The sequence below is a fragment of the Suricata suricatta genome, chromosome 17, assembly GCF_006229205.1.
Source record: "Suricata suricatta isolate VVHF042 chromosome 17, meerkat_22Aug2017_6uvM2_HiC, whole genome shotgun sequence".
Lineage (NCBI taxonomy): Eukaryota > Metazoa > Chordata > Mammalia > Carnivora > Herpestidae > Suricata > Suricata suricatta.
The window spans coordinates 56,827,745-56,837,054 of record NC_043716.1 but is presented as its reverse complement, the minus strand read 5'-3'; the positions used below and the strand labels follow the sequence as shown (position 1 = coordinate 56,837,054).

The window sequence follows — 9,310 nt, the reverse complement described above, 5'->3', positions numbered from 1 at the left end:
GGAGCACGCGGCTGCAGAAGGGAAAACCAGCTGTCCCTTGGAGACAAGGCGAGTGTCTGTGTTGCGGCGTCAGTCCCGAGGGTCCGCCTGGTGCTCACGGAGCACCGCCCCTGGTGGTGCAAAGACACATTCCTTTCCCGTGTCCTGGGTCATAGAACAGAGCTCAAGAAACATGAAATAATTCAAATCAGAGAATTTGTTCTCTGACCAGAGTAGAATCAACCAGAGATCCGTGACGGACAACAGAAATATGTCAGAAAAAAACCGACAGCAGGTCAGAAGTTCTACCTGTCTGGGCCATCGGGGCTGTGGGAGGCTCGGGAACTACAGAAATGTACTCCTCACAGCTCTGGGGCGGGGGTCCAAGGCGACGGCGCCTCCTGTGTCCTCCCGCCGTGGGGGGGCCTTCCCTAACTCGGGTGCGCATCCCCCTCCTGAGGGCCTCCCTCCTCCTAACGCCTTCACTCTGGGGTTAGGGTTTCGGCAGCGTCTTGGGGGAGCACGCACATGCAGACCACAGCGCGACCTCAAGAAGCTACAGAGAAAGTAACGGCTGTAAGAGCGGAAATCACTGAAAGTGAAAACAAAACCCACGAAGCAAGAACTTGCTTCTCAGAAATCGTCAGTAACCCGGAGAAACCTCTGGCCAGGCCAGCAAGTAGGGAGCGGAGAAGAGTCGGCCCCCGCCGCCAGTAAAGCAGAAGGGGTCAGGAGGACAACTGCCAGATACGGGCCCGCTCCTCCACGTCCGCAGACTCCCAGACCTGACCAAGACGGCGCGGCTGGTGTGGACCGTCCGTGACACGAGCGACCCCGGCCGTGATTTAAAAGTCCCTGAACAGGAAGTGTGCAGGCCCAGGCAGTTTCACTGGAGAGTTCCGCCAGACAGCCACCGAGCGCTCACACCAGCGGGGTGTCCCGGGGCGCGCCCAGAAGGTAGAGGGGGGGCGTTTTATTACCCCGATGTTGAAAGGGACACGCAGTGCAAGTGGGACAAGACAAGACAAAACACTTAAACCCTGTAACTCGCGCACTTGACGCAGAAAGCCTCCTGCGAACAACAGCAGACCGGCTCTAGCCGTCCATAAAGAGCTACGCTCGATGGCCGGCTGGTGGGGGGCTTTATTCCACTGCGCAGCCTGGCTTAATAGCTAAAAAACCAATTAATGCGATCCCTGCACTGGCAGACCAGAGAAGAAAAACCGTCTGGTCAGATCAAGTGACGCCAAAAACAAAAGCCCTTGACAAAATCCGGCTTTCATGATAAAAACAGAAAGCCTCTTAGCGCCCAGGGCTGGGGGCGCCTTCAGCGGAGCACCCGGTCCTCGTCCCTCCGGGGGGCGGCTGTCTTCTCCCCGAGGCGAGCGGCCGGGCGGGACGGGGCGCCGACACCCGCCGTGCTTCACAGCCAGCGGGCTGGCTGGCCCGGCGGCGGCCGGGCAGTTCCAAGTGCTGGCAAGGAGGTGGCGGACGGGCAGGCTGCACGCTGCTGGCGGGGGCGCCTCGGATGTTAAACTCAGAGCCGCCGTGTGACCCGGTGATTCCCCTGCAGGCTCGCACCGGGAGCTGCAAACATATGTTCGCGCAGGCGTCCTTCCTGAAGCCAGGAGTTCTCGTCTCGGAGCGGAAGGGCGCGGGATTTCTGTGTCTCCGTTTCCTTGGCTGCTGACTGTCTGGGGAGTCAGTCTGACTGAACCGGGAGGTGCGGTGAAGGTTCTGACTGAGCGTCTTCACTGGGGCATAGCATTACTCCGGAGCTTTTAAAAACCGGGGGGTTGCTAACAGCTAGGCGGCCTCAGACCCTGGGTGGTGCCGTGGGGTGAGCTCGCGGGGTCGTGGCGGGAAGATTGCTCTGAAGAGGCCCTTCCGCTGCCCTGTGGGGGCGGCTCCGGGGGCCCCTCTGCGGCCCCTGCCTCCAGCGGAAGTGGCCGCTGTTCCCGACGGCGGGTCACCCGCCGCCACAGGTGCCGCCTGGTTGGGAAGTCACTGCTCAGGATCTGACACGTACAAACTCCTCTGAGTTACTCATAAAAAGAGACCGCTTGCACCTTCCCCCGCGGTCGTGAGTGTGGTGTGCGTCCCGCGGCGAGGCTCCGTTCTGCCTGCCGGGAGCCAGACCAGCCGCACGCGGCGTCCCCCGGAGCTCTGTCTCTCCTGGACCCTGCGGCATCCCTCCTAAGTGGCGTTGCTGAGCGCCAGAACTCGCGTTGTCGCTGGGTGGATGTTATTCCCAGCACTCCCCTGGTCAGAGGCCAGAAACCACCAGTGCCGTCGTGACAGTCTCGTGCCGGTGTCTGTGTGGGGCAGAGCAGCACGAAGTCAGAGTTTTATTTAGAAACCGAGGGGAGTGGCGGCCACAGCGGCCGCGCCGAGCTGGGGAGCGGCGCCACGTGACCCCCGCGCGCGGAGCGCTTAACAGATGCCTCTGTTGGATCTGCTTGCTGCGCGTCACATCTGAGGACTTTTCTGGACCCTTCCCAAAGCCTCCAGAAGGCTCTCGTGAGCTCTGAAACGTGAAGTTTTTTCTTGTGTGTGAGTCTCTAGACCCTGCCGGAGAAGCCGCTGGGGGTCAGGGTGCGTGTCGGGTCTGCCCCGTGTGCGAGCCGGGCTCCAGGCCGGCGACGTTTGCACCCACGCCGGGCAGCCCGTTGAGTTCGCGGAGGGCCTGGTCTCCTCACCTGTAAGCTGTCTGCAGAGACCACGTCGGAGTAAAGGGTCACGGTCTTGGGTAAACACAGAGCCAAAGGCCGTGTGGGAGATACCCCTGCATCACCGTTGGTGTTTGTCTTCCTAGGTTAGCGAGCCCGAAACACAGGGTTTGCTGGTCGAATGCCTGCTCTGAGTGTCGTTTAAAAAATGTCTCAAATCCTAATTATCCCCGAAACAGAGCTTTCCTGCTCCTGCGCGCCCGGCAGTGTGGTGGGAAGGAGGGGCCGTGAGGGCCGCTTCCCCTGAGTCCCCTGCACAGGCGGCCGCACCTGCCCGCTCTCCCCGCTTGTCTCCCGCTGCACGGGGCCTGTGAACGCGTCCGGCTTTCTATCGACGCCCGTTTGGGACTGGGAACGTGCATTTCCAGTAGATGTATTTGGGATAAAGATGTTTCTCCACGTCCCTGCCTCCCTCCCCTCTTCGGCATCCACAGAGTGTCTCCGGAGCCCCAGGACTTTCCGAGGCTTTGAGCCAAATGCAGGGGGGTCTCGAGGTGCAGACGGAGCTGCGTCACACAGAGGCGCTGGCCGGCCTCGTGGCCCGGTGGCAGTGCAGCGGGAGCACCACCTGTGGACCAGAGCGGACGGAGTTCTGCACGCCTCACGGAGACCTCGAGAGACCCACCGAGCTCCGCCATGGCCGCCGGCACGCGCACCACCCACAACCTGAGCTCCCCGAGGGTGGCGTTGGCGTGACTCGGTGCCCCCCTCCCGAGAGGCGTTAGGTCGGGTGCTCAGCAGAAAAGCGAGCACGGAAGAGCAGCGGCGTCCACACTGTGGCCGAAGGGCCTGCGGTCGGTTCCCAGCGCCGCGAGAGGGGAGGCTCAGTCTGGGATCAGATCGTGAACCTGAGAGCCGAAACCTGTGAACCTCCAGTGTGGAAGCGGACCGCTCTCTGCAGAGGAAAACGAGAGCCTGGGATCTCGGGTGTCTGTCCAGCCACATCTTCCCACGAAGCTCAGCCCTGCTTGCCCTTCTCCCGCCGGACTCCCAGCCCGAGCCTGGAGGCCCCGTTCCAGGGCCGGGAAGGGGGCTCCCACACCCAGCCGAGGCCCAGAGCGTCCCCCGTCCCTGCCCCAGCCGCTGACGCACCCGCCAGCCTCCCGAAGTTTCCTTCCGGGTGGGGCTGTCACCGCGGCTCTGAGGCCCAGAGCCCGCCTCCCTGGGGAGCAGGCTCCCTGTCACGCGGCGCTGCGAGGGGGGGCCCAGGAGAGGATTTCGGCTGTGGATCTGCCATCTCTTCCTTCTTCGCTTTAAAGCCCCGGTGTCTGGTGACGGCAGCATGGCGTCAAGTCCTCGGTGCCGCTGATCCACACGCCCACCGTGGTTAAAGTGGTAAATTCCACGTCATCTGTATTTTACCACAATTAAAAGAAAAAATTCCTCTGAAAGTTATATTTTAGTTAAGTTTAAGTTACACTTATTTTGAAGGACAGTAGAGTTTGACACGGATCCTGGGCTTAGTGCTCCTGCTGTAGAAGCGGTTAGTGATACAACCACCACCTTCCATTTGAGAAACGTGAGATCAGGAACGCGTGGGACCAGCTGCCGTCACGACGGCTCTCGTCCTTGGCAGGGGCCGTGCCCACGAGCAAGCACGGCGTCCGTGCCTGTGGTCTGGGTGCACAGCGTCCCGTCTGTGTCCTGGGGCTGGGGGTCCAGCGCCACACAGGACACAGGACAGCCCCACGCTGGCGCGGCTGGGCACCAACCGAGGGGGCGCACACGTCACTCCGGGCTCGGTCCCTAGACATGGAGACTCAGCTCACCTCGTGGGGGACGTTTAAAAAGCAAATGAAATTGTCACCGTGGACGACCTTTGAGAGGCATCCACAACGAAGCAGCCGCGAGGATGGAGCGCTGAGCTTCACGCCCAGCCTGTCCCGGGCACGACGCAGAGCCGTGGGGACAGGCAGGGGGCCGGCCGCTCTGGAGGGGTCCCCCAGGGACCCCGCAAGGGGCAGGAGGCTGCGTGGCTCATGTGCTCCGGTCCAGCGGCGGGGCTGGCGGAGGGCGCCCGGGCACTCTCCTCACCTCCTGGGTCGCAGGCGGACTGGGTTACGACCGCGGTGAGCTGCGTTCACTCCTCGCAGGTCAGGCCTGCTTGTGGGGGAGTGAGCGTCGAGGTGCTGGGGGTTGTGCGGGCCCCAGAACTAGCATTTTCTGGGGCTAATTTTCATTGTTTTAGTGCCCTAAATGTTAACCCCAACACGTCGGCACTCAGATCCGTCGGCACTCAGATCCGCCAAAGCCCTGGAGACCCTCCGCCCATCTCGCCCTCACCTCCCTCGGCCCCTGTGCCCCGCCCCGGGGAGGCCGCCCTCCGCCCTCCGCCCGGGCTCCACCCGTGAGCCCGTGGGAGCCCTGGGGCATCTGGCGGGGCATCTGGCCACGTCCCTGAAATCGGCAGCAAGGCCTGAGGGGGTGAATGGGTTGTGCAGAGGCGCAGTGCGTGTGGCCAGAGCAGGGGTCCCAGGCGCAGCTGGAGGCGCGGGTTCGGTTGTGTGCGGGCCCTGGACTCCGGTGAATTCTGCTGCTTTTCACATGAGTGCGCAGAGGCCTCGTGTCTGGCCATCCTGTGTGTGATTTTTAAGATGAGTTTTTATTGCGCCACATCGTTTTCAGATTGACACTTTTAATTAGATTTCATTTAGTCAGAAGTGGGGCGCGTGCACCCTTACCGTCCGCAGTAATTAGCCTGGAGCCTTTCTTCCTAAAACTTCAGTGAGCTGTGGGCCCCCTTCCCGTGCCCCTGCCTTCCAGAACCTCATCGAAGGAAACATCAAGCAGGTATTACTATCCCTGCTTTAAAGAGAAATTAAATTCTGCATCAAAACAAAACAGAATCTCCCCCCCCCCCATTGCAGAGTTAACTCACTTGTTAGAAGGACGTGGAGACGCCCACCGAGGCTGCAGGAGCGCGAGCCCAGCCGGCCCCCCGCCGGGCAGGAGTGTGTGCGCCCGGGCCTCTGGCCGCGCCGGGTCGGCGGGTCTGCCCGCGCTCAGGTTTGCCCTCTGCGCTCGGGCGGGGGGGGGTGCTGACTTGGGGGGGGGAGCGCTGCCCAGCGCACGGAGGCAGCACCCCGTGTCGGTAAGCGCACCAGAGGAAGTGGTGTTGGACAAGAGACCGCGTTTTAAAATAGACAAGAGCCCTGGGGGAGCTGTGCTTGGACGCTGGTGTGATCAGAGCAAGAAGGGACCTCTGCACGGAAAACCATAAAGAACTGGGGTGGCCGGGCCCCGGGGGCTCAGTCAGTTAAGCATCCGACTTCACAGTGTGTGGGTTCGAGCCCCGCGTCGGGCTCTGTGCCGGCAGCTCGGAGCCTGGAGCTGCTTCAGATTTGCATCTCTCTCTCTCTGACCCTCCCCTTCTTGGACTGTCTCTCTCTCTCTCAAAAATATATAAACATTAAAAAAAAATTTTTAAAAGCTGATGTGGCAGAGGCCCGGCCTCATGGCGTCAGGGAGGCAGGACCTCACTAACGAGTGCGGGGCCGCACCGCCCGGGGGGACTCCATGGCGGCCTCCTCGTGGGGCTGCAGGGACGCCCCAGGGGCGCCGCCTGTCCTGTGGCTCTCTCAGGGCCCATGTCCAGCTGACCCCGCCCTTCATCCACCACCCCCAGGCCACTCTTTCCCTTTCCTGTGCCCCTGCAGGTCGCTGCCATCAACCCAAACCACCCCCTGGCGCAGATGCCGCTGCCCCCGTCCATGAAGAACTGCATCCAGCTGGCGGCCTGTGAGGCCAACGAGCTCCTGCCCATGATCCCCGACCTCCCGGCCGACCTGTTCACGTCCTGCCTCACCACCCCCATCAAGATCGCCCTGCGCTGGTAAGTGGCTGCCGCCGTGTCTCCCGCGGGGCTCCCGAGAGGCAGGTGCAAACCCAGCGTCCCGAGGCCTGGGCTTTACTCGCGGAGAGCGACAGAAGCGTTGGGTCAGATGGGCGTGAGGCCGGCCACTCCGTGGTCCCCGGGCCGCCCCGTGCGCGCCTGTCGGCCGAGCGAGTGTCCTGAGCAGCGCCGGGTGCTCGTGAATGTGCCGGAGGCCGTTGGGACCGGAGGGGCCGTTGCAGCCCGTGCTGGGCGTGGGGTCTCGTCTCCCTGGCGCTTCTCAGCAGGAAGGAAATCCTGGTCCTTTCCCACCACCACTCTGTGGAAGCCTGGAGGTCTCCAGGGCACGGCTGAGGAAGCAGGTGGGCCTTCCGGGCCGCGGAGCCTGCAGTTAAGGGTCCGCGTCCCTGGCAGGACGTGCGCGGGACACAGGTGCTCCGGCCTCCAAGCGCAGGTTCCCGCTGCCGCCGTCCTGCTGCTCTGCTCTTCTCCGCTTTTCTAGTTTATGTTTTCTGAGAAGCCTCCGTGTGGTAGCTCTTGTCCAGCCGGGAGGGACACCCGTCCAGAGGCTCCGGAGCGGCACGCAGCTGGTGGTCTTAACTGTGTGCTGGGCGGGCACTTTCCAGGGCTTTCTCCCAGTGCCGCCCGACACACATCCCATGGACCCCTGGCCCCGCCCACAAGCCGCGGGAAGCCGCTGAAACACCCGTGGGCCCTGGGCGCTGAGAGCTCAGCAGTGGGCCCCTGGGCGCCCCTGGGAGCCCCTGCGAGACCCCTGAGGGCCTGAGCGGCTTGGTTGGACAGAAGCCGGGGCAGTGTTCCCGGTCCGCCCAGGCCCCTGGGTGAGGGCAGCGCCCCTCTGCCCCCACCCCTGCCGCCCATGTCCCCGGGCTGCAGGTTGTCCCAGGGAGAGCCTCCTGCCAGGGGACTTCCCTGAGAGGAGTGTGCAGTTGGGGAGCTGCCCCGTGGGGCCCCCTGGCGGGCCGGTCACCGCCAGCTGACCCGTCCCCAGTGCCCTCCGAGAAGCGTGGTGGGTCCTGAGGGCCAGGGCTGTGGGACGGGCACAAGCATGTGCACGTGACGGGATGAAGGCAGGAGGACGCTGGGCGCGGGAGGCAGGACTGCGTGACGTCTGGAGGGAGGCATGCAGTGGGCGGGTCCGTGGAGGAGGGGCGACGGCCACACCAGCTTGGAAGGGCGGGCGGGGGGAACAGAGGGGGCCAGCAGCGCAGGGAGAGGTCAGCGGGGTGCTGCTTCCTGAGGATGGCAGGGACACGCCCCCTGCTCGGGCCAGGACACGCGGGCTCCGCGCCGCGGGCACAGCTCTCAACGTGGCCGTTCACGCACGAGACCGGCGCGGAGTTCTCCTGTGTGACTGGGTGCTGCGAGGCGGCCGCCAGCAGAGGCAGGACAGCCCTTGGTCCGGTGACTCAGGAATTCATTCGTTCTCCTCATCACCCGGGAAACAATGTACCGAAGTCCACTGTCCTGAAATCCGCGCCGAGCGCCGTCGGAGACGCAAAGACGTCCTCATGGTTCACAGTCTGGCCAAGGACAGGAGCGTGAGCGCCCGGCCGAGGGGACGAGGAGAAGCGTCCTGGAGGAGAGGCCGCCCGAGTGTGGCCCCCGCAAGGGCTGGACGTGAGGAGGAGCAGAGGGGCGGCCGGCGCCAGGGTGACACACGGCTCTGAGAAGAGCAGGCCGTCGGCCTGGTGAGACGGGAAGGGGTGGACCCGCCTCAGATGGGGGTTGCTTTGAACGCAAGTCCCTGACCTGGACAGGGAGGGCTGCGGGGGAGCCCGCCTGCTGTGTGCGTGGGAACGTGACTTCATCCCAGTGTCGCCGGCCGCCGATCAGTGTGACGCTGGGAAGCCTCCCTCACGGCCCGCTCCGGCCCCGTCTGGGCCAAGGCTGAAGCCGGACGGCGGGGATCTGCGGGCAGGAGCCCTGGGGGTGCGCCTGGACCCTCCCGGGGGTGGGGCGCAGGCCTTGTGGCCGCTCTCTCTCCCGCTCTCCCTCCAGGGCTCCGCCCTCGCCGCCTCTGCGCCGACTCCAGACGCTTCGAGCCCTGCACGGGCATTGGCGCGCGTTTCCGGGCAGGCGAGTGGAGACGCAGGCGGGCAGGGAGGGAGGGCAGCCTGAACGGGGACCTGTGGCCCCAGCCCGCTGGTCTCGCCCCTGCGAGCACTCGGATGGCCTCACCCCCGTCTCTGGCGTGCTCTCTCCTGCTTGGTCAGGAAGGACTCTGCGCCCCTCGCTCCCAGCTGGGTGCCCCCAGAGGGGCCGCTTTCACACACACCGCCGTCCGGCCTGCCCCCTGGGGAGCGGGCTTTCACTCCAGCACAACAGGACGCGTGTCTCAGCAGCTGGCTGAAGTCCTGCGTGGAGTTAGGATGTAATTACAGCTTGCAGCAGTAAGGTGTCGTGGGAAACACGGGAAGGCAGCTCAGACTAACCTGGTTCCCATCAGAGGGACTTTGGAGTCGGTGCGTCAAAGTTGTGGAGGGTGGTCATCACATGGGCCCGGTCCGGAATGGTTGGGCCCTGTCCGGAACCGTCGGGCCCTCTCCGGAATGGTCGGACTCTGTCCGGAACCGTCGGGCCCTGTCCGGAATGGTCGGACTCTCTCTGGAACCGTCGGGCCCTGTCCAGAACCGTGGTGCACTGCCAGGCGGGTGGATCTTTGCAGGAAGCCACTCTCTGCCCGGCTGGAGGGGGACGGATCACGCCTGTGCTGGCGACGCACCGTGATGGTTGGAAGACTCACCGG

At 64.1% G+C, this 9,310-nt stretch overlaps 1 protein-coding gene across 1 annotated transcript in view; it reads left to right on the top strand.

Annotated features, from left to right (window-relative positions):
• Window positions 1–6,569, top strand: part of LOC115281699 — a 40,551-nt gene extending 33,982 nt beyond the window's left edge. The window contains exon 5 of the mRNA XM_029927120.1: window positions 6,365–6,569. Within this exon, the coding sequence (XP_029782980.1) occupies window positions 6,365–6,544 (180 nt within the window). The 3' untranslated portion in view covers window positions 6,545–6,569. The remainder of the gene's footprint in view (window positions 1–6,364) is intronic.
• The last annotated feature ends 2,741 nt before the right edge of the window (window positions 6,570–9,310 follow it).